This window comes from Aquarana catesbeiana, linkage group LG10, assembly GCF_042186555.1.
Source record: "Aquarana catesbeiana isolate 2022-GZ linkage group LG10, ASM4218655v1, whole genome shotgun sequence".
Classification (NCBI taxonomy): domain Eukaryota; kingdom Metazoa; phylum Chordata; class Amphibia; order Anura; family Ranidae; genus Aquarana; species Aquarana catesbeiana.
Window position 1 is genome coordinate 230613113 of NC_133333.1, and position 25826 is coordinate 230638938.

The 25826-nt window shown below is 43.4% G+C and overlaps 1 protein-coding gene across 1 annotated transcript in view; it reads right to left on the reverse strand.

The window, feature by feature from the left end:
- Positions 1-7777: 7777 nt before the first annotated feature.
- The window catches only part of LOC141111262 (indolethylamine N-methyltransferase-like), a 61420-nt gene continuing 43371 nt past the window's right edge, over positions 7778-25826 (reverse strand). Inside the window, exon 3 of the mRNA XM_073603405.1 lies at positions 7778-8341. Within this exon, the coding sequence (XP_073459506.1) occupies positions 7918-8341 (424 nt within the window). The 3' untranslated portion in view covers positions 7778-7917. The remainder of the gene's footprint in view (positions 8342-25826) is intronic.

Sequence of the window (25826 nt, forward strand, 5' to 3'; positions counted from 1 at the left end):
TTGGTTTCATTTTTTGTTGGTGTTCAAATGTATTTTCATTTGTTCCTTATAGGGGCCGCATTATCCTTTGTTCCGCCTATATTACTGCTTGGATGGCAATTGAGTAATTGGGCTGGCGCCAAGCAACTATTGTATTCTATCCAGCCTAATGAGCAGTTTGTCCATACTGCTACAGCAGGTCTTTATCTGACCTTCTTTAATGTTGCCCCCAGCAGTATGGCGCCGATCAGCAATTCCCCGCCTACCTCATTGACGACGATGAATGATGCGGAGGAAGTGATGCTAGGCCTGCCTCTTCCTCCAGCCTTGAGCGCAAACACATTGCTGTGGAAGAAGACCTGCACTATGGACAATGGTGCAGACCTGGCGGTGTGGCTCCTTGTATTTCATAGATGCTATGAGTGGCCACTGAAGGGATTGCTATTTACCCTGACACCACGGACTGGGAGGGACCTCCTACTAACCATTTGCACATATCACATATACGGTATGCTACTGCCTACAACAAGGGTCAAGCTATGCCCCTCCAATGGGCATTAAATTATTAGTATTGTTTTTATTTTTGGTATTATTATTATTATTCTTATTGTGTTATTGGATCGCCCACTGGGTTGGGGGTGTAAGAGGGAGGGGCCCTAAGCATTCTTCCTGATTGACTGAAGGGGCATGTGAGCACACATATATATATATAGGGATTGCTGAAGGAGGGTTCACTGCTGAGCTCTGAGGAAAAAGGGATGTTCCCTTCAAAACGCATCAGCTAGTAGTGATCCCTGTGAGTTCCTCTATGACCTCTGGAGGGCTCTGCTCATCGTAGACTGCATGCTGCTATTCGATGACTATTTACACTGTGAGACCTTCTACAACTGTTTGTGAGTAGTTCCTTTTTATTATTGTTTTTAATAAATTTACATCCAAAGGATAATGCACATGGCTGGTGCGCCCTTTATTTCTTTTCTCTCGTTGACTATTAGGGTTCCCCATCCTTGAGGGCAGCAAGGCCTGTGTTTTTATACTACTTGACTGGTTATTCACTTGTACGCAGGAGCGTCTTTTCTCTGCTATCAGTTTTTAAAGTGACAGCTCTGTGGTAAATTTATCAGCAAATAACATTAACCATAAGTATAAAGATAAAACCACAATACACTACAGTGCTATCTATGTGCCAATCCCATGGCCAAAGGATATAATTAAGCAACTGATTAAAATAAAAAGCCAAAAAAAAAGTCTTATTTCCGGAGGTATAGGAAAAAATGTCAATAATAAAAAAAGAGGCTATTGAAGGTAGTGTGGCTTGCTTCCAAAACACGTTCCCATTGGTTCTCATGGCAGACAGACTGGCAGCTCCTCTCTACACTCCCACTGGAGATACATACTTTGGATGGATAGGCGAACACCGGACGAACCATCCCGGCTATACAGGGCAGCTCGACGCTGGCTCCCTCTGGATAGATCTCAGGCTGATCTCGCTCCCTCTATACAGCTTACCTTCTGCCTATAATGGATAAAGACCATAGCTCCTGGTTCACACTTGGACTTCCCATTCACTGCAAACTTCATCCCCCACCACACCCGCTTGTGAGTGCCATTGCTGTTTATATCATTTTTTATCCTTTAACAAATTGTGCTTCACGATGCCTGCTTGGCACTTTTTTCCTTTTCCTCTTGTGTAAAGATGCACACCTGTATTGAAATAATACGAGCTTTATATAAGAAAAGGTTATTAATAGTACATATATCCAATGTACAAAAAGGTATATCAGCAAAAGGAATTTTGTAGATGTACCTGGGTATATTCACTATATTACCAAAAGTATCAGCCTTTACATGTGCATGAACTTTAATGGAACAGAATGTAAATGGGGGTATGGCGCTACCTTGTGGGGGGTATATAAGTGGTTACAGTAAATACTGATAAGGATATTATAATGAATAGTATATTGATTAGTATATACCATACGCAAAGGGTGAAAAAGTGCAATAACTCATAAATGGATTAATACCATAAGTATATACCATACGCAAAGGGTGAAAAAGTGCAATAACTCATAAATGGATTAATACCATAAAAAATTGTGAGTCCAAAAAAATGTGATGAAAACACCCCATACACATATAATTCATTCACATATAATAACAAGTGTGAGATATTGGTCAGTTGCAAGTGATGACCACTAGGTGCTAATACTATATATAAACTATGCAACTCTTGTGATGAGTCCAACGTGTTCCAGAAGTAAATGACAAATGCAATCCAATCGGAAAAGTAAAGGAAAAAATAATAAAAAATAATAAATAATAAAAAATAGTAAATAAAAATCCAAATGAAGTGAAAATGCAAAATGCAAAAAGTCTATTCAAAAGTGATATATTCCCAAAATGTAAATATCATGACAAAGTTCCAAGAGCTTTAGTGACTGTAGTGCCCACAGAGGAGAATATCCGTGACTTCTGTGCTCCCCCTTTTGGCTCCCCACTCACCGGCTCCCAATACCCCTGCAGGGGTGACAGGCACTTTAAGATCCCAATGCCGTCCTCTTGGTAGGTATCCCGTGGTTGCTGAGATATGGTATCCTCTCTCCCAGGATTTCCAGGTCACTCCTCCATATCACCTTGTCACCTTACTCCACGTCCAAGAAGGGGAATCGCCAGAGGAATCCTCATAAGAGAAGATGCCACCTCATAGTGTAGTATAATTAAAAGCTTTATTAAAATAATAATCCCCGATAGGGAAAAATTAAAATCCGCAAAACACTACACTATGGGTGAAGCCGAAACCAGGAAGAGCTTTCCCGCAGCGTGCGGTCCAGCTGCGTTCCAAGCTCTCTCGCTCCGTACCCGGAAATGACGTAAGTGCGTAGCTCCTAAGCGCAGAGATTTTGTGGCTTTGATGAACTTTAATAGCATCCCTGTCTTAGTCCGTAGGGTTCAATATTGCGTTGACCCACCCTTTGGAGCTATAACAGCTTCAACTCTTCTAGGAAGGCTGTCCACAAGGTTTGGGAGTGTGTCTATGGGAATGTTTAACCATTCTTCCAGACGTGCATTTGTTAGGTCAGGCACTGATGTTGGACGAGAAGGCCTGGTTCGCAGTATCTGCTCTAATTCATCCCAAAGGTGTTCTATTGGGTTGAGGTCAGGACTTTGTGCAGGTCAATCAAGTTCCTCCACTCCAAATGTGCACATCCATGTCTTTATGAGCCTTGCTTTGTGCATTGGTGTGCAGTCATGTTGGAACAGGAAGGGGTCATGCTCAAACTGTTCCCTCAAAGTGGAGAGCATGAAATTGTACAAAATGTCTTGGTATGCTGACACCTTAAGTGTTCTATTCACTGGAACTAAGGGGCCAAGCACGACCCCTTAAAAGCAACCCCACACCATAATCCTCTCACCACCCAAGGATTTGGGCCAGTGCACAAGGCAAGGTCCATAAAGATATGGATGAGCGAGTTTGGGGTGGAGGAACTTGACTGGCCTGCACAGAGTCCTGACCTCAACCCGATAGAACCCAATAAACCATCCAATCAACTGATCACATGTGCAGCTTAATGGCAGTTGAAGAGTAAACAGAGACCAAGATGACAGCTTCCTTGACTGAAAATGATAGTTGGGTTTATTTCATTTTAAGTTGAACAATAGAGGACACCGTCATTGAATTTAAGAGTGTTGACACTTGGTCAGCTGAATAGAAAGGTTTAGGTTTGTTTTTCACTATCTTGGCAACAGTAACACTTGTAAGTTCTGAAAGCCTTGTAAACATGGAACAGTTTCAGTTTAAAAAAAAGTTTACTTCTTTCTGGGTCCAGGTCTTATCTGTTCACACACCAATACAACCCATTGTTCTAAAGTTCAAACAACCTTTCAAACTGTGCGAATTCTCAGAGTCTTTTACTTTTCTGTATTAAAAGGTTTATCCAGAGGTCGATTAGTATAATTTACTGAGAAGTTATATGTAATAATTTTTTGGCTCTAACAAGTGAAAACCAAAGAATTTTAGCTTGATTTTTAATTTTTTTATGAAAAGATCTCACATCACAATGAGCTCACATCACCCTTATGCCGCGTACACACGATCGGACTTTCCGACGGGAAATGTTCAATGAGAGCCTGTTGTCGGAAAGTCTGACCGTGTGTATGCTCCATCGAACATTTGCTGTCGGAATTTCCGCACACAAATGTTTGAGAGCAGGTTCTCAAATTTTCTGACAACAAAACTTGTTGTTGGAAAGTCCAATTGTGTGTACACAAGTCCATCGCACAAAAGTTTGCGCATGCTCTGAATCAAGCAGAAGGAGCCGCGCTGGCTATTGAACTTCCTTTTTCTCAACTCGTCGTACGTCTTGTACATCACTGCGTTCTCACGTTTGGAATTTTTGGCCAACATTTGTGTGACCGTGTGTATGCAAGACAAGTTTGAGCCAACATCCTTTCGGAAAAAAATCCACAGTTTTGTTGTCAGAAAATCCGATCGTGTGTACGGGGCATGACACCCTTCCCCCAATCTTTGCTGCACTTATACAGTAAATTATGACCATCCACACCAGCCTGTGTAACAGACCTCACACTTGGAGTATTAACTGCACAGCTCATAGGTACTATCACAATGCATGCAATGAGGTGAACTTAAGCTTTAAAAGGGTTGTAAAGATTCGTGTTTTTTCACCTTAATGCATCCTATGCATTAAGGTGAAAAAACACCTGGCAATGACAGGTCCCACCAGCCCCTCGTTTTACTTACCTAAGCCCGTATACCTACTCGGCTTGTCCCCGTCGTCCTCTTCTCCACGTAGTCTCGGCATTGATTGGATAGATTGATAGCAGCGCAGCCATTGGCTTCCGCTGCTGTCAATCAAATACAATAACGCGGCCACTGGGGGGCGGGACCGAGACATACACTCTGTGTCTATGGATGCAGAGTGTATGAGATGGGAGCGTGCTCGCAAGGTAACCCCAGAATAGTAGGATCAGGGCCACTCTGTGCAAAACAAGCTGCACAGTGGAGGTAAGTATGACATGTTTATTATTTTTAAAAAATAAAAAATTAACCTTTACAACCCATTTAACTAATCCAATAGTTGGGTTTATATGTATCTACAATCAGCTCCTTTGGCCACACTGTTTGCATAGTGGTGCATTTCCTAGCTGGCCTTTTTAACTCCTTTGCACCAACAGTACAAATATGTGGCCTCTCTGAGTGGCTGCAGATTTTCATATATTTTTGTAAACACAGATGTACCGAGAGCGCGCCCTGTGCATTCCCAGCACAGTTACCAGCGACTAACAGAAAGCTTTCCAATTATGTGACTGCTGTGACAGACAATCATGGCAGTCACATGATCATAAACCCCGCCCTGCCTCCCGGTATCTGAAAACCTTTAAAGGGCCAGGAGGCTCTGGCGCCAAGGGATTTTCCTCATCACCATAGGTCATAGAAAATGAGGACTGTAGCTGTCAATTTCAGTGCTATCTTTTAAGAAGGTTCTGAGTGCAGGACCTCAAATGTGACCAACTTCATGAGGTAGAGAATACTTTGATAATTTGTTTTTCCAATTCTATTGGTCTAAGACACAGCATTGGCAAACAGGTATAGATAAGACTAGGCCTGGCCTATTGCATCTTGTAATAACCCTCATTTCTGTTCCTTTACATAGTTATTCAGTTTATAATGTTGAAAAAAATACATCCAGTTAAACCTATGTAGTGTGATTTTTATTCTCTAACAATCCCGGTAGCCTTGTATATTCTGTCTTGTGAAAAAGACATCTAAACGATTTTTTAAATATAGTTCTTTACTTACATGGCTCCATTTATGTGGCCTCAAATATCCTGGTCAGCACATCTTGTAATTGGCTACTATGCAGCTGCCTGAAGACCTGCAGATGCCCTTTTGCAGGTACTTTGCAAAAGTCATTTATGTTAGTACTGTCCCTGGTACTGGATTAAACAAAAAACACTAACCTAAAGCTTTATCTAACTATAGTAATAACAAATCATTAGTTATGACTACATATATAAACACATTATAGAATCGGAAAAGTATAGCTAAAGAAAGTCACCTTTTGTGATAATGTAAACATTTACTTTTTAGTTTCTATGATGTGTATATCTAATTAATATTTAAAGCCATTTATTTGACATGAGATTTACAAAACGTAGTTTATTTATTTTATATACACTGTGATATTGGAGCCGGAGATCATCAGCCAAGCACTCTAGTAAAAGCAAACAGTCATTCTTACGGTCAAAAACAGGCCAACAGAAAAAACAGCTGGTCCTATGGAAACAAAAAATGTCGATCAATTGTTGGTACAAAACATAAACGCTCGGCTCACTGCCAGTCACACTTCTACTTTAACAGGGTGTTTGAAATCTCCTGGATGCCTAAGGGGTCCCAAAGAGAAGGTCATCAGAGTTCAGCAACCTTGTCTCAGCCACGCACTAGCCCACATTGCTCATTTAGTTGTTTCTTCTCTACTTCACCTCACAGACTGAAACTGGGTGTTTCCTCCTCCTTTTCTGGACTCTGATGCAAATGGGTGAATCCTTTTAGGGTAAAAGTCCCTGTAATGAGGGTCCCAAATGAGGACTTATCGATCCAGAGGGGACCATAAGTCAGTCCGCTTCTCTCCCTTGGGTTCAGACCCACTAATTACAGTTTGGAATAAAGGGCCAATCACAGCTGTCCTTTACCACGTGATCAGCTGTGTCCAATGAGAAGAAGGAAGCCAAAAACCGGCTTGTGTTAAAGGGATATCAACACTGATAATTAGGGCACCGATTATCAGTGTACCGATTATCAATGCAGTCCCAACAGTACCCACCAGTGCTGCCAATCAGTGACCATCAGTGCATCCTCATCAATGCCACCTATCAGTGTTGCCTACTAGTGCCCATCAGTGCCACCTATCAGTGCCGCCTATCAGTACTACCTATCAGTGCCACCTGTCAGATCCCATCAGTGCCACCTATCAGTGCCCATCAGTGCCACCTATCAGGGCAGCCTCATCAGCGCCCACCAGTGCTACCTATTAGTGCACATCAGTGCCATCTATCAGTTCCCATCAGTGCCGCCTCAACAGTCCCCATCAGTGCAGCCTAATAATGCCCATCAGTGAAGGAGAAAAATTAAGTTTGCCAAATTCCATAACAAACTATGAATTTTTTTTTTTTTTTTTTTTTTTTTTAAATGTTTGGTCTTTTTTTGCTTGTTTAGAAAAAAATTAAAAACCCAGTGGTGATTAAATACCACCAAAAGACTCTATTTGTGTGAAAAAAATGATAAGAATGTCATATGGGCAAAGTGTAGCATGACCGCGCTGAATTGTCATTCAAAGTGTGACAGCGCTGAAAGCTGAAAATTGGCCTGGGCAGGAAGGGGGTAAAAGTGCCCAGTAAGCAAGTGGTTAAAGGGACCACAACCCAAATAGTGGGGAAATATAGCTGCCAGCCAGGACCCATCCCTGCCGTCCTGTACAACACTTATCAATTTAATCTCTTCTATATTTTTTCTCCTCACAAACTTTTAATAATGTTTAGGTATTGAACCTGATAATGTAAATTTTTTTATGTTTTCTAATGTATTATCCATACACTGTATCTAAAATATTGTATTTTTATATAATCTTTATCCATATTCTGATGAAAGGCACACAGTAAATGTCCTGAAATGCGTTGGTTATCAATAAATAGATAAAAAGATATATTGTACACATAAAAGGTTTACAATATTGCCCTAAGACAAGTCAACACACATTTATATTCTGAATGATCTTTATTAGGATAGCGATATTTGTTAACACAATTTAACACAGATTAATGCAAAATAACATTGCTGACTTTAGCGCAACTGCTGTGATTTCTGACTGCCATTAGTAGGTCATTACATAATTCTATTTGGCTCTATTTGGCTCCAATCATCTACTCCCCTTTGCGTCCTACAATGAATAGCATAGCTTTATAATCAATGATATCACTGACATTGCATCTCCTTTGCACTGAATAGTAATCAATGCTTAAACCCAGCTTACCAAAGGCGTTTTTCACAAACTCCTCATTACATTTAAAACAATGGAACCGTTCTGCTCCAGCAAACCAGTAAGTTGTATCTAATACCGCAATAAGTAGCAGTTGGCCTCCGGGTTTTAGAAGCTTTATGATCTTCTCCAGATTCTTCAAGTATTCATCTTCATTTTTACTGATAACTTCCAGTATCCACATACTGATAATACAATTAGCAAGTGGTAGTAGCACTGGAGAAGATATGTTTTCCTGTCCAAAATCACATTTCAAAATCTGCATGATGGATGACCTTAGGCGCATTTCTTTCTCCTGAAGTTGATCTCTGAAAGAAAAAAAAACATAATATGGACATTACAGGAAATATTTCAATATAAAGTGATGTGGTGTGATAAGCAATTCTGCCAAAATTCAGTTAGACTGTAATTTGACAAGTTAAAATAAAATTGTCATACTAGTGTAGCACTACCCCTGTAGGAGTTGCTAATGGCAGGGTTCCCCACTACTGCACAGCCAGTCACACAGCATTTCCTTCTCGCATCCAGGCACAGTAATTAGACCTTTGGCTTGTTTTTTGTTGTTTTATTAGGGGATGATAACTTGGATGGGGTAAGGGCAGGGTCGACTTAATAGCATCATGTGCCCCTGGGCAAAGTTTTTTCAAGAAATAAAGTATAAATAGTTCATAGAATAAAACATATATTCATTAGTACTTTAAATAAAATCGATTTTACAAAAAGGAAAACATTCCATAAATCAAAGATTAAATCAACACAAAGGGCACAGTACAGTGGGGAATGCAGAAGGGCACAGTACAGGAGGGGTCAGGAGGACACAATATTAGGATCAGGAGGGCACAGTATAGGTTCTGGGACGCTTCCCAGGACACGGCCATCTTGGGACAGTTTAGTAAAAAGCACGACTGTCCCAAATCTGGGACAGTTGGCAAGTATGACGTAATGCAAGATTATCGTGGGGCCCCATGCACCTCGGGCCCCTGGGCACATCCCAGGAGTGCCCTTATATTAAGATGGCCCTAGGTAAGGGATTATGGATACCCAACTTGAAAATATTCAACAATTAAAACCAGGGACAACTTCCTCCCTATTTACAGATTTCTCTTCTTCCTTCCACCTGCACAAACTTGGTTCCCTTGTGTAGCTCCTGCTGGTTCACTACTTGGGGGAACTAACAGTCTTTAGTTAGTTTAGCAACAGACCGTTACAGGCTAGGAATAGGGATGAGCTTGATGTTCGGGTCAAATATACTGTAAGTTCGACTCAAACATTGGGTGTTCGCCCGTTCGCCAAACAGCGAACATTATGGGGCATTCGCGGAAAATTTGAGCACCATGGAATGCCCCCATAATGCACTGTGAGATCGCAGTGCATTGCTGTATGATGATTGGCCAAAGCATGCACCTGACCTGCTGAGAGAGCCATAACTGGCCAAAGGCAGGGTGCCTTTGGCCAATCATGGGTCAGGGGGACTAAGTCCACGCCTCACACTATATAAGGCTGCCTACACGGCTGCCCTGTGTAGTGTTGTTGGCGTGAACAGAGAGCTAGCTTGATTTAGATTAAGCAGGCAGGTTATTCAGTTAGTGGCAGTGTATTTGATACATATATACAGTGGGGATGGAAAGTATTCAGACCCCCTTAAATTTTTCACTCTTTGTTATATTGCAGCCATTTGCTAAAATCATTTAAATTCATTTTTTTCCTCATGAATGTACACACAGCACCCCATATTGGCAGAAAAACACAGAATTGTTGACATTTTTGCAGATTTATTAAAAAAGAAAAACTGAAATATCATATGTTCCTAAGTATTCAGACCCTTTGCTCAGTATTTAGTAGAAGTACCCTTTTCATCTAATACAGCCATGAGTCTTTTTGGGAAAGATGCAACAAGTTTTTCACACCTGGATTTGGGGATCCTCTGCCATTCCTGCAGATCCTCTCCAGTTCTGTCAGGTTGGATGGTAAACGTTGGTGGACAGCCATTTTTAGGTCTCTCCAGAGATGCTCAATTGGGTTTAAGTCAGGGCTCTGGCTGGGCCATTCAATAACAGTCACAGAGTTGTTGTGAAGCCACTCCTTGGTAATTTTAGCTGTGTGCTTAGGGTCATTGTCTTGTTGGAAGGTAAACCTTCGGCCCAGCCTGAGGTCCTGAGCACTCTGGAGAACACCGTAGAGGGAACCTTAAATGTTTCAATCTCCCTAGAGGTTTGTTGAATGAATGCCCAAATATTGGGATTCGTATTCAAGAGTGAAAAAAGCCTAGATTTAGGTCTGAAGGATTGAGGAGGCGGGAAGGATACGCCAGTGATTGACAGCGCCGTTTAAGTTTCCCTCTACGGTGTCCTCCAACTTGACTTTACAACAAAAAGGCGCTATCAAATCACTACAATCCGGGGGGCGTGGCCTAGCAGGGCATGTGAACAGTCGTGTTCGACGGAGCTCCCACTGTTGATCCTACAGAGAATCCTATCCTCGCCACACACAGCGCCCGCAAACGCACGGAACCGACCCCTAACAGTCACTAGAAGCCGGCAGACCCTAAAACGGCAACTAGAACGGGTATGATGAGCCGGGGGAACCGAGGAGACGCCGCAGCTTCGGCCTCCCAGGAATTCCAAGATGGCGCCGGGCATCCTCAGCCACAGAGGACTCCACGCGGCCAGGACAAGAAACCGGAGCACGGGGGTAAGCTACCTAAACTCCCTAAAACAAAAGACCAGCCTAAAGACATGATATATTATGCTCAGAAAATGGCAGGAACCCTGGAAGTTACACAGGCTGATTCATAGCACACAACAGTGTCAGTGATGCAGGCAGACAGAGATAGTGCAGACAGGCTGGAAGACACTGAATCCATAGAATCTGTTCCTGATCCTATGCCTGCCTTGTTTGATATGCAGACAGAGGACAGTCCCCAACCATCACTGAGTGATATTCTGCAGGCTGTTCATAAATGCACAGCATCGGTGGATGATCTCAAAGAGAAATTTGGGGGCCTGTGGGAGACAGTCTCTCTGCTACGCCATGATTTGCAAAAAATCAGAGAGAGAACCACTGCAGTAGAAGGGAGAGTGAGCGACATGGAGGATCACATGCCTCACCTGAACAGAGAAGTGAGGGTGGCAGCTCAGCAGGCCCACCAGGCATTTAATAAAACAGATGACATCGAGAACTGCCTGAGACGCAACAACGTTCGTATTGTGGGGCTCCCCGAGAAGGTGGAGGGCAGGGACCCCACTAATTTTGTTGAAGGCTGGCTGCAGGAAATCTTTGGGAAAGAGGTGTTCTCACCCCTATACGCGGTGGAAAGGGCACATCGGGTGCCGCCGCGTCCTCTTCCACCCGGCAGTCCCCCGAGGTCAGTGCTTGCCAGACTCCTGAATTACAGGGATCGTGAGGTGGTGCTTCGATTGGCCAGAGAAAAGGGAGTAATACACTTTAATGGAGCTAAAATATCCTTCTACCCGGACTTTTCCGCAGAAGTGCAGCGAAAAAGGTCTAAATTCATGGATGTCAAGAAAAGGCTGCAACGTTTACAGTTAAAGTACGCCATGCTTTTTCCGGCCAAGCTGCGCGTTACAGCAGGAGATCAAAATCACTTCTTTGAAAATGCCCAAGATGCAGCGGAATGGCTAGACCGCAATGAGCAGGGCCTCCGAAGACCACGAAGGGAAAATGGAGACGGATGACGTAGTCAAATCCACACTAATCGGGCAGGACGGGCGCCCCATCACTTGTGCAGTCTTACAAAGTTCAAAGAGGACTCATGATAAAAATGTCACCATCAGCGAATGGCAGTTTAATTGCAATATGTGTTTGAACACTCATAAGTTTAACCGCCTACTTGGCGTGCAAGTCAGTGCAATGTGCACTTTCAACCTACTGTTTAGGTTGCTGTGGCACAGATATGTTTGCCCTGTTGGCAAAAAGTTGAAGGTTAATGATCAAAACCTGTGGATGCTGGGAATCTTTTACTACACCAAGTTAGAAATTACAGGAACACTGACTGTAACTCACTTATCGATTCAACAGCGTAATCGCAGGAAAGCGCAGTGGCGCAGATGTTTGTTTATCAGTTTTCTACTACATCTCCGGTGTACGGGTCTCTTTCACATGGCCCATAAGGTGCTAAGTCAAGTGACGACCACATCTGAACTCAACACAGCACACATCAGGGGCGTAAAGGGAAATGTATATGAGGATGCTGGAATGTGTTATATGCATAGATTAATTCACAATGATTTGGTATGGCTAGCACACCTATAATGTCTTGGAATGTGCGGGGGGTAAATGATCCTTTGAAGAGAACAATGATATCTACAGTTATGCGCAGGATCCACCCCGCCATCATTGGCCTGCAGGAGACCCACCTGCAGGACAATACGGTTAGCTTTCTGCAGTATGCATGGGTGGGGAAGGCATATCATTCCACATACTCTGCTTTTTCCCGTGGAGTAAGTGTACTGATACACAAGGCCATAGCATACCAAGAGCTAGACTCTCTGATAGATATATCCGGCAGATTTATATTTCTCCATTGCAAAATATATACAATTACCATGATTCTGGCATTTATATATATACCACCCCCGTTCTCGAGGGAAGTGTTGCAGCTACTGGTTTCATATGTGATTAATAAACCTGACATTCCAATATTAATTATGGGGGACTTTAACTGCTGCCTGGACCCAAGAATGGACAGGCACCCTCCTATGGTTCCACCCAGGGGAGGTCGGGGAACTGCCCTTAGCTGTCTCTTAATGGAAATAGGATGGACTGACCTGTGGCGGGTTCGTTACCCAAACCATAGGCAGTTTTCATGTTTCTCCAAGACACATGGCTCTCTGTCCCGTGTAGACCTCTGTGTCGGCACTCAAGATATGGTGGGATACACCTCGAGGGTGGAGTACTACCCACGGGGGGTGTCTGATCATTCCCCACTAGTCATATGGCTGAATGCGCAGACCTCCAGTCTATTATCTAAGGCCCCATGGAAACTAAATGCCTTCTGGCTTAAACTATTTACTTCGCATGAACAGATAGAGGCTCAGATCCATAAATTTCTTAGAATACATAGACAGCACACAGATATCCTGTATAAATGGGAACAGCTTAAAGCATATTGTAAAGGAATATTTATTCAGGAAATAAATGTGGTTAAACAAAATACCTTGGTCCTGCTAGAGCAGGCGGAGGACTTGGTGAGTCAACTAGAGTTGGCATTTGTGAATGATCCCACTGACTCTGCAAGGGAGGCATGGATCGCGGCTCAGGATTCCTTAGACCGCGTGCGATCCTCCGCTGCAGAACGTAAGAGATTTTTTTCGAAATTGGCGTTTTATGAGGAGGGGGAAAAGACAGGCCGCCTATTAGCAAAAATTGCAAAATCACAACAACAATCACCGGCTATAGGAGCCATACGAGCTGCCAATGGCAGGATAGTTAATGCTCCAGATGATATCATCTCTGAGCTGGCAAATTTTTATAGGGATCTATAGAAATCTAGAGAGACCTACTCTGATGATGATCTCAATGCTTTTATGGCTAACATAAATCTACCCACACTGTCTGTTGAGGCGAGACGACAACTGGACGCTCCAATAACTATAGAGGAGCTCCAGGTGGCGGTGAGTTCTTTCCCTAACTGTAAGGCGCCAGGGGAGGATGGTCTCCCAATGGAGGTATACTCTCAGTATGGAGAAAAACTGTTGCCTGAACTACTAAAGGTTTTCAATACTAGCCTAGATAGGGGTAGATTGCCGGACTCCATGACCAGAGCAAATGTGATTTTACTGCTTAAGCCGGGGAAGGATCCTGTGGACCCGGGTTCGTACAGGCCCATATCTCTACTCCAAAGTGATGTAAAGATCCTTGCCAAGGTCCTGGCAACTCGGGTCAATGGCATAATATCCTCAATCATACACCCAGACCAGGCTGGCTTTATGCCGCAGAAGTCCACAGCTACAAATCTTCGAAGGCTATACTTGAATATGCAAATACAGGCTGACAATGAGGGACACAGAGCTCTTTTATCCCTAGACGCCAATAAGGCGTTTGACAGCGTTAGCTGGAGATACTTATGGGCGACACTGGACAAATTTGGCTTTGGACGGCGGTTTGTAGCATGGACAAAACTGCTGTATGCGGCCCCTCAGGCCAACATTAGAATAGCGAACAGGATGTCAGACGCTTTTGCTCTGGGTAGGGGGATGAGGCAGGGTTGCCCGCTGTCCCCCCTGCTCTTCGCAATCACTATAGAACCTCTGGCGGCTCAAATAAGGGACAGTCCACGGATAGTCGGATTCAGGTATGGTGACTTGCATGAAAAGCTCATGTTATATGCGGATGACATGCTGCTATTCCTGGGAGACACTAGTCAATCACTACTGGGGGTAATGGATATAATAGAGCAATTTGGACATTTCTCGGGCCTGACTATAAATTGGTCCAAATCGGCCCTGATGATGCTAGACGAGAGCCGGGATGTGAGTCTGCCTGACTCTTGCCCCATTCCAACCACCACTGGATTTAAATACCTGTGCGTCCAGATATCCCCATGTGTTGGGGATTTCTGCTCTTTAAACATATTCCCATTGCTATCCCGCTTTCGAGAAAAAATAAACACATGGAACAACTTAATGATGTCACTAGCGGGTATGGCAAATCTCATTAAAATGATTTTAATGCCCCAGCTATTATATTTCCTTCACAACTCACCAGTAGTGATACATTTAAAAATTTTCAGAGTAGTCAATACCCTTTTTCGACGACTGCTATGGCACAACAAAGCACCCAGAGTCCGGATAGAGCAGTTGCAGTATCCAAAGGATGGCGGAGGGTTGGCGGTCCCCAACCCTTGGCTATACTATATTGCGGCGCAGTTGCAACACCTTGTGGGATCTATGACGCATGAACCAATGGGCTCAGCAGCGCGATTGATGCTTTTTGCTACGGGCGCTGAGACCTTTCCTTTGGGTCTAGAGGCACAAATATTTGCGAAATCTAACAAAACAACTCCGACACTATCCCTGGTGCAGAAAATATGGAAAAAAAGTAGACAAATACAAGGGGTGCAGGGATTTACAGAATACAGCCCAATATGGGGAAATCGCACCTATGTGGAACTGGCTAAGTTACAGTGTGAGCCCAGATGGAAGGCCCACGGAGTGACCATGCTTTCTCACATATTTAAACATGGTAAACTGATGCCCTTTACAGAACTGCAGAACATATTTGGGCTCCCAGACACTATGTACTATGTACTATGTACTATGTACTATGTACTGCAGCGCAGGGAGACGCAGGTGAGTGGGAACTTTGTCCCACGCCAGTGTTCCATGTGTTGCAGTCATCCAGTGTAACTAAAGGGAATTATTTCCATGTGTTACCAGATGCTACTTGCCAAGTACTTAGGTGCTTACCCATGTAAGGCAATTGATGCATGGAGAAGGGACCTGGGTCACATAACTGAGGATCAATGGGAGGAGGCGCTGCAGGCCATACCCACGTGTTCCCTTAATGTTGCGCAAAAAGTGTCCCAACTTTATATAATACTTAGAGTGCACTACACTCCATCCAAGTTGCACAGGATGGGCAGAGTGGCGGACCCCACGTGCTGCCGATGTCGGCAGCACAGTGCGGATCTTATACATCTTCTGTGGCGGTGTCCGAAACTCCATCGGTACTGGCATGAGGTGATTAATACACTAAATGGAGTGTTCCAAACGACGGTACCGGTAGATCCTATACATTGTTTGTTGGGGGTTCTGGATGAGGTAATCCCAGAGGAACAAACTAAAGTGGCTTTCTCCAGGGCTTTATTTCAAGCTAGAAAACTTATACTAATGGCATGGAAGTCTGCAGTACCGCCCTCTGTCAAAATGTGGATAACACATATGGGTAAAACTCTAATTATGGAAAAATACATATATCAACATAGAGGCTCCCCACATAGGTTTGAACGCATTTGGTCAAGTTGGTTAGACACGCCTGGACTTAGTCCGAGAGAACTAGTCATGACAAGGCTCTTACAGGGTCCTTAGATAAATAAGTTAATGGAAAATGGAAAATGGAAAGGAGGTACAATACATGCGTATTGGAAGGATGTTGGGAGTTAAATATATTTTTGACATGGTATAATGAAAAATTAGAGGGCTATGTAGTAATACTATAAGAACCTATGCTTTACATTGTATGAATATGACACTGAAATGTAGAAAATTGTACACCGGAAGATGTATTTACTTAAAATGTTCAATAAAAACCTTTTTGATTAAAAAAAAAAAAAAAAATCACTACAATCCAACTCGGAATTAATAATAAAGCCTTCCAACAAGGGCGGAAGCCTGGTTATTATAGGGATTTCCCAATATGTAATCATGTGCAAAAAAATCCTAATGAATCGCAACTGGTATCGCCCTATCTCAAAAACAGTCATTGATAACTTCAATATACAATACCGTGCCATTATTTTTAGGGCTTATCGTCAAGGGGTTATTGATCAAAATACCTATAACTTTTTGAATACGAAGGACCCTAAAATCCCTACTTTCTACGCACTATCAAAGGTGCACAAATCCCTAATTGAACCTCCGGGGCGTCCCATAATCTCTGGCTGTTACAGCCTCACAGAAAATGCTAGTTCTCTAGTAGACTGCTATCTCCAACCCCATATCACCTCACTTTTCTCGTATATCAAAGATACGATTGATCTTCTCAGAACTATTGAAGGTATTTCCCTTCCTCCCAACACCTGGGTCGTAGCCCTTGATGTAGAAAGTCTCTACAATGCTATTCCCCATGACAAGGGAATTGAGGTGATAAAACATCACTAAGATGAAAGGGGACCCCTCTTTGCTAAATATAACAAATTTTTACTGGAATTGCTTGACTACATTTTAAAACATAATGTATTTCAATTTGACTCCACCCACTACCTCCAGGTGCAGGGAGTTGCGATGGGGACTAAATGTGCCCCATCGTATGCAAACCTGTACCTGGGGGGGTGGGAGAAGGAAGTTTTCTCTAGAGAGGATTTGAATCACCTTCACTATAAAGTCATTGTCTGGCATCGATATATAGACAATGTCTTTATATTCTGTCGGGAACTCTGCCCGAATTGAATGAATTTCTACAAATAATTTCAATTAATGATTTTAAATCTAAAGTTTACAATGCACTGCAGTCAGAGCCATATCAGTTTTTTGGATCTAGTCATTTCAATTGATGCACAAGGCAAACTAGACCCAACATTATATAGGAAACCGTTCACTGGAAATACCATCCTCCACGCTCAAAGTTCTCATCCTATCTTCCTAGTCAAAAGCATTCCTTACAGTCAGTACTTACGGCTGAAACGAAACTGCAGCAAGGACTCTGATTTCCAAACTGCTGCAAGGGATCTCTATGATAGACTAAAAAATAGAGGCTATAGTCATGCCTGTCTCAAAAAAGCATATAACCGGGTTAACAAAAGGAATAGAAGCACATTGATCTTTTCCAACAAACAGGCTGCTAAAACCGACACAGTAAGAGTCATTACTCGTTATTCAAGCCAACACAAAGAAATTAGACAAATACTGACTAAATACTGGCCTCTGTTCCTGTTATTCCTGTTGCAAGGAAATATATCAAGGACCATCCTGAGATAACCTTTAAACGAGCCCCATCTTTAAAGGACCGTCTGGTCCACAGTCACTTTGAAACTATCCCGTTATCCACTACCTAAACTGAGTGGGGTACCTTCCCCTGTGGGACCTGTGATGTGTGTGAATTTGTCGATTACAAAACTAAATTTAAACTTCCTAATGGTAAATGGCACTCCATCCAATGTAGGGTCACCTGCCAGACACCAGGGATTATTTATATAGCCCAGTGTCAGTGTGGGGGCTTCTACATTGGAAAGACAAAGCGACACTTTTTTAAAAGGATCAGAGATCTTATTAAACCAATCAAGAAAAATAAGATGGACACTGCTATTAGCCAACATGTTGGCATGCATCATTAATTTAATCCCCATTTTATTAAATTCTTGGCACTTGAACATGTCCCCTTAGATTCTAGAGGGGGTAGTGTTGACTGTACTTTGCTACAGCTTGAGGCTCGCTGGATATATGATCTTAAAGCTACAGTATTTCCTGGATTCAATGAGAGCCTAAGCTTCAAGCCCTTTCTTTAATTCCACTCTATGTTAGCATTTCACATCATACCCTCCCTGGGTTGGTTTCCATGTTCTGGCCCCCCTTTTCCTTTATCCTTTTTTTTTTCCTACGAGCCAATGGGTTTTGGTTGTAGTAATACTATTTACTATCTCGTTTGTATTTTGCATTTATACTTGTTTGATCCAATCTGTATTATGCTTATTATTTAACTCAATTATAGCTTTATCAATGGTGTGTTTATGTGTTTCATCTGTAAAATTATTTCATTTATTCTAATTTCAAATATGTATTTAAGGTGAGCCGGATCTATGCCTGGGCTCCCAAACGGGCTGGAGAACTGTGGTCCAGCCTCTTGCCCTAGGGGCCCCCCTTTAGGTTTCCTCCAATTCATTTGCACCAGTTCTCTCCTCTTCCTTTTTCCCCCCTCACTAGGGACATGGACACAGTGGTCATACGGACGCCCAGGGCTTGCAATTGATTTAATCAATGCAGGCCCGCTCTACATCTAGCAGCGCCAATGGTCTTCCCTTTTACAAGGCGACAGTTATCGTTGCCCTCAGCACATTTCCACCAGTGCTTCATTCCACCTATACTGCATCCCCATGGGTCCCTGCGCTGGTGGTGGGTTGGTGTTATGTCCGTTCTACGATCCATCATGAATGGACTTGACTCCTCCCTTACCTGCGGGCCCCATGGTTATTGTAGTCTGAAGGACTCCTCTGGTGCTTCACGCATGCATGCTGGTGTTCCTTCATCTGCATCGAGCCAGTGATGTCAGACGCCGGTTCGATGGAGGACAGATAAAACCGACTTGTCTGGCTATTCATCTAGCCAGAGCCGGAAGGTGAGACTCCATTGAGCGGCGTCTGTCACATCGGTAAGCCCTTTCACTGCTAGCCATTTGTACCTTATGCCACTTACTATTTATCATATTTTTTTTCCTAAAGCCCCACTTTATTATACTCAAGCAATCTCTATGTCCATAAGTTAAAGCCTCTAAGCAAGTGGCACTCTTACCTTTTTAAACCAATTGCACTGCAGACACAGTCCTTTACATAAAATCTCAAAGCCATCTGTTTATTTAGTTTTATCTCCCAGTTCCATATCAATATTCCCCTCTCTTTTATATAAAGGCTTCAATTTATTTTACTCTTCAACTAAATACCACAAAATGGCGGTCATTTCTACCGCAATCTAGGTTGTATTAATTTATTATATCTTTCTTAAATTTTTAATTTTTCTTTTTACTTTCAGTATCACTCCCTGCATTTAACATTGTGTGGGCAGTTGAAAGTTGTTTGAACAGCGCCCCATATTTTATGTATTTTAAGAAAATATATATATCACTCTAATGCCCCGTACACACGGTCAGACATTGATCGGACATTCCCACAACAAAGTCCATGGATTTTTTCTGACGAATGTTGGCTCAAACTTGTTTTGCATACACATGGTCATACAAAGTTATCGGAAAATCCAATCGTTCTGAACGCGGTGACGTAAAGCACGTACGTCGGGACTATAAACGGGGCAGTAGCCAATAGCTTTCGTCTCTTAATTTATTCAGAGAATGCGTGGCACTTTGTCTGTCGGATTTGTGTACACACGATCGGAATTTCCAACAACGGATTTTGTTGTCGGAAAATTTTATAGCAAGCTCTCAAACTTTGTGTGTTGGAAATTCCAATGGAAAATGTGTGATGGAGCCCACACATGGTCGGAATTTCCGACAACAAGGTCCTATCACACATTTTCCGTTGGAAAATCTGACCGTGTGTACAGGGCATTAGTAAGTATTTAGTGTATGAGACATTCGTCCTTTTTTCTTAACCAGATACATGAGTATATATAGACAAAAACATTTTTTAGGTTACTTATCAACATCAATATTTTTTGTTCTATAGTCTCATCCTTCTGTCATCTATGACCACAAACATGACCATCTCCCACGTGATGGGGGGGCTTGGGAGGGATTGTTTGAGCCCGCTTGTCCTGTGTATTTGGTGGAGATTTTTGTGGGGTGAGTGGCCCTCTATGCATAGTCCACAGTATAGATCCTGCTCATTCATAAGCATTATTATTATTTATTATTTTTTGATTCTTATTGCAATAACAATGACGTTTGCTATAATAATTTATTTTTCTTATTTGTTTAGTTTCTCATGCCAATTTTTCTCTGAATTGCACATCCCCTGAAGAAGCAATCAGCGAAACATGTTGGGCTAGTGTGCAGTATTTATTGATTTTGGCTTTAACCTACCTACTCTATAACCACCATTTCATTGTTATTACTGTAAACAATTTTTCTTGAATTTCGTACTTTTATTCAATTTATGTGTAACAATAAAATCCAATTTGTCAATTTTAAATTGTTATATATCTCTCTTTATTATTTTATTTGGCACTGTAAAAATCCCCTCAATTTTTTCTTCTTTGTTTCATCATTACCTAGGGATGAGGTGCCTTTTCATTGGGTGTTGTACCATGAACCAGACCTATATTTCTGTTCCAGTGATCTTATTTTAAATGGTTTTAAGTGTTTGTCATTTGGTCTGTGTTTAGAGAAATGTGAATAAAGATTTGTATATTTTTAAAATATATTTGTAAATTTAATTGTCCTTCAGGGGATATCTCTACTAGAGAATGATTATATTAATAAGCATTTATTTCAGAGTCTAGGACAAATTCATAGACCACATAGGAAAACATAAATTCAGTCCAATCAATTCAGGTGCAAAGCAAATTTTAAGTTCTTTAAAGTGGTCTGGATATGAATCTAGGGGACAATACATTGAGAGTTCATATTTTGACCTTGTCAGCATTCTCAGCAACCAGATAGGCTCTTCATCCAATTGTAATTCTAAAGCCTATATGATGAGTAGACCTTAAAAGGAGAGCTTTGTAACATTGTGGGATTTGAATGTTGTTCTTTAAGATACCAACTATAGCACCTTCCTAGTTAGGTTGCTAATAGGTCTAGGTAAATTTAGTTTTGGGCTCCTCTGTAGAGTGGAGCAGAGTGTGTCATCTGCAGGGGCATTGCTAGGTGGCAAAAAGACCAGGGGCTTCAGCCCGAAGTCCAAGCCCGACACAGGGGGGTGTGTTACCTACCTGACGTGCACTGACCTACCTGACGTGCACTGACCTACCTGACGTGCACTGACCTACCTGACATACATTGACCTTCCTACCTGACATTAGGGATGAGCTTCGAGTTCGAGTCGAACTCATGTTCGACTCGAACATTGGCTGTTCGCAAGTTCGCCGAACAGCGAACAATTTGGGGTGTTCGCGGCAAATTCGAATGCCGCGGAACACCCTTTAAAAGTCTATGGGAGAAATCAAAAGTGCTAATTTTAAAGGCTAATATGCAAGTTATTGTCATAAAAAGTGTTTGGGGACCCAGGTCCTGCCCCAGGGGACATGGATCAATGCAAAAAAAAGTTTTAAAAAGGCCGTTTTTTCAGGAGCAGTGATTTTAATAATGCTTAAAGTCAAACAATAAAAGTGTAATATCCCTTTAAATTTTGTACCTGGGGGGTGTCTATAGTATGCCTGTAAAGGGGCGCATGTTTCCTGTGTTTAGAACAGTCTGACAGAAAAATGACATTTTGAAGGAAAAAACTCATTTAAAACTACCCGCGGCTATTGCATTGCCGACAATACACATAGAAGTTCATTGATAAAAACGGCATGGGAATTCCCCAAAGGGGAACCCCGAACCAAAATTAAAAAAAAAAAATGACGTGGGAGTCCCCCTAATTTCCATACCAGGCCCTTCAGGTCTGATATGGATATTAAGGGGAACCCCGGCCAAAATTTAAAAAAAAAAATGACGTGGGGTTCCCCCTAAATTCCATACCAGACCCTTCAGGTCTGGTATGGATTTTAAGGGGAACCTCGCGCCAAAAAAAAAAAAAAAAAAAACGGCATGGGGTCCCCCCAAAAATCCATACCAGACCCTTATCCGAGCACGCAACCTGGCAGGCCGCAGGAAAAGAGGGGGGGACGAGAGTGCGCCCCCCCTCCTGAACCGTACCAGGCCACATGCCCTCAAAATTGGGAGGGTGCTTTGGGGTGGCCCCCCAAAACACCTTGTCCCCATGTTGATGAGGACAAGGGCCTCATCCCCACAACCCTGGCCGGTGGTTGTGGGGGTCTGCGGGCGGGGGGCTTATCGGAATCTGGAAGCCCCCTTTAACAAGGGGACCCCCAGATCCCGGCCCCCCCCTGTGTGAAATGGTAAGGGGGTACTTACCCCTACCATTTCACTAAAAAACTGTCAAAAATGTTAAAAATGACAAGAGACAGTTTTTGACAATTCCTTTATTTAAATACTTCTTCTTTCTTCTATCTTCCTTCATCTTCTGGTTCTTCTGGCTCTTCTGGTTCTTCCTCCGGCGTTCTCGTCCAGCATCTCCTCCGCGGCGTCTTCTATCTTCTTCTCCTCGGGCCGCTCCGCACCCATGGCATGAGGGGAGGCTCCCGCTCTTCTCTTCTTCTTTTCTTCTCTTCTTCATTTTCTTCTCCGGGCCGCTCCTCACACATGCTAGCATGGAGGGAGGCTCCCGCTGTGTGACGGCGCTCCTCGTCTGACAGTTCTTAAATAACGGGGGCGGGGCCACCCGGTGACCCCGCCCCCCTCTGACGCACGGTGACTTGACGGGACTTCCCTGTGACGTCACGGGGAATGCCACAGGGAAGTCCCGTCATGTCCCGTGCGTCAGAGGTGGGTGGGGTCACCGGGTGGCCCCGCCCCCCGTTATTTAAGAACTGTCAGACGAGGAGCGCCGTCACACAGCGGGAGCCTCCCTCCATGCCAGCATGGATGCGGAGCGGCCCGGAGAAGAAAATGAAGAAGAGAAGAAGAGAAGAAGAGAAGAAGATGAAGACGAAGAGAAGAGCGGGAGCCTCCCCCCATGCCATGGGTGCGGAGCGGCCCGAGGAGAAGAAGATAGAACACGCCGCGGAGGAGATGCTGGACGAGAAAGCCGGAGGAAGAACCAGAAGAGCCAGAAGAACCAGAAGAACCAGAAGATGAAGGAAGATAGAAGAAAGAAGAAGCATTTAAATAAAGGAATTGTCAAAAACTGTCTCTTGTCATTTTTAACATTTTTGACAGCTTTTTAGTGAAATGGTAGGGGTACTTTTGTACCCCCTTACCATTTCACACAGGGGGGGGCGGGATCTGGGGGTCCCCTTGTTAAAGGGGGCTTCCAGATTCCGATAAGCCCCCCGCCCGCAGACCCCCACAACCACCGGCCAGGGTTGTGGGGATGAGGCCCTTGTCCTCATCAACATGGGGACAAGGTGTTTTGGGGGGCTACCCCAAAGCACCCTCCCAATGTTGAGGGCATGTGGCCTGGTATGGTTCAGGAGGGGGGGGCCGCACTCTCGTCCCCCCCTCTTTTCCTGCGGCCTGCCAGGTTGCGTGCTCGGATAAGGGTCTGGTATGGATTTTTGGGGGGACCCCACGCCGTTTTTTTTTTTTTTTTTTGGCGCGGGGTTCCCCTTAAAATCCATACCAGACCTGAAGGGTCTGGTATGGAATTTAGGGGGAACCCCACGTCATTTTTTTTTTTTAATTTTGGCCGGGGTTCCCCTTAATATCCATACCAGACCTGAAGGGCCTGGTATGGAATTTAGGGGGACTCCCACGTCATTTTTTTTTTTAAATTTTGGTTCGGGGTTCCCCTTTGGGGAATTCCCATGCCGTTTTTATCAATGAACTTCTATGTGTATTGTCGGCAATGCAATAGCCGCGGGTAGTTTTAGATGAGTTTTTTCCTTCAAAATGTAATTTTGCTGTCAGACTGTTCTAAACACAGGAAACATGCGCCCCTTTACAGGCATACTATAGACACCCCCCAGGTACGAAATTTAAAGGGATATTACACTTTTATTGTTTGACTTTAAGCATTATTAAAATCAATGCTCCTGAAAAAATGGCCGTTTTTAAAACTTTTTTTGCATTGATCCATGTCCCCTGGGGCAGGACCCAGTCCCCAAACACTTTTTATGACAATAACTTGCATATTAGCCTTTAAAATTAGCACTTTTGATTATTCATGTTCGTGTCCCATAGACTTTAACGGTGTTCGCGTGCTCGAACAAACTTTTTTCCTGTTCGCATGTTCTGGTGCGAACCGAACAGGGGGGTGTTCGGCTCATCCCTACCTGACATACACTGAACTATCTGACATACACTGACCTACCTGACATACACGGACCTAACTGACATACACTGACCTATCTGACATACACTGACCTACCTGACCATTACACTGACCTATCTGACATGCACTGACCTACCTGACATACACTGACCTTCCTACCTGACATACACTGACCTACCTGACATACACTGACCTGTCTGATACACACTGACCTACCTGACATACACTGACCCACCTGACATACACTGACACGCAATGACCTACCTGACCAGACTTCAGGTGACGTGACCTCCTCCTGCAGCTCAGCCGTAGTGTGCTCATCACAGTAGAGTAGACAGTGGACAGCAGGCTCTCCAGGCACTCCAGGCAGCCAGAGCCATGACAGGACAGTAGAGGAGAGCCGCCCACCTGAGTGCCGAGTGGGGATCTTCTCACAGTGACAGGGCGCGGTGGTGGCCGCATTGTAATTCCTGCCTTCTAGAGCCTGCAGTGCCTATGATAGACATTGCACACCCTGCGGTCCCGGCATTGGACCAGTGGGATGTCCATCATAGGTGCTGCAGTCTCCAGAAGGCAGGACCTGGTATGTCATTTGGCCGCGCTCGGGGTCAGATCTGTCCCCGCTCTGGCTCGTTGCTAAGAATAGAATTGTGCATACCTGAGACCCAGGGCTTTTTGGGGACCCACTCTGGGCTCCAGCCCCCCTCACCCCCCCTCCCAACACCACTGGTCATCTGTTAAAGTGTACACTAGATTTGGAGTATCCCAAGGATCATCCTATACCCTAAGTTCTTCAGGCAAGAAACCCTAAAAAGGTACTTTCTGCCTGGTTATTGCATGGTGAGACTGAAAACTGCTGTGTGCCTGGCTGCTATGCATCCGGTAAGGAATATAACTTGGGACAAACAGCGAGACTGGTTTGGGGTCTGCGCTACACAACATTTAGAACTTAAACCTGAAAACAGCATCTTTCATGGCTATAACATCTAGTCTCAGAGTTTCTGAAGCACAGATGCTAGACCATAAAGAGCTTTGCCTATGTTTCTTTTGTTGTTGTTGAAAAATGTGATCTTTATTAAATCATCACACATGGGAAATTATATAGAACATACTGTTTACAAGATGGCAAATCCAAGTACATGTGAAGGAAGAATCTCCCAATAGTACAACACGATACAGTACAATGGACAGTGTAGTACAATATTGCAATCACTAACAAAGAGATTGACTCCTAAACATGGTATCCATGTCAACTGAGTACAAAAACAGTTAGTGGAAGTGGAGTATAGGTGTGATAAGGTCAATGGAATTTTACCAATAGAAGGCACGTGGCCCATTAATAAAGGACCCTTTTATTAGTCAACCATAACATGTGGGAAAGCAGTACACAAGTTGGTCCATTATTCTTCATGTGGCATAGAAACACATATTCCAAAGTCACCCATATGTTG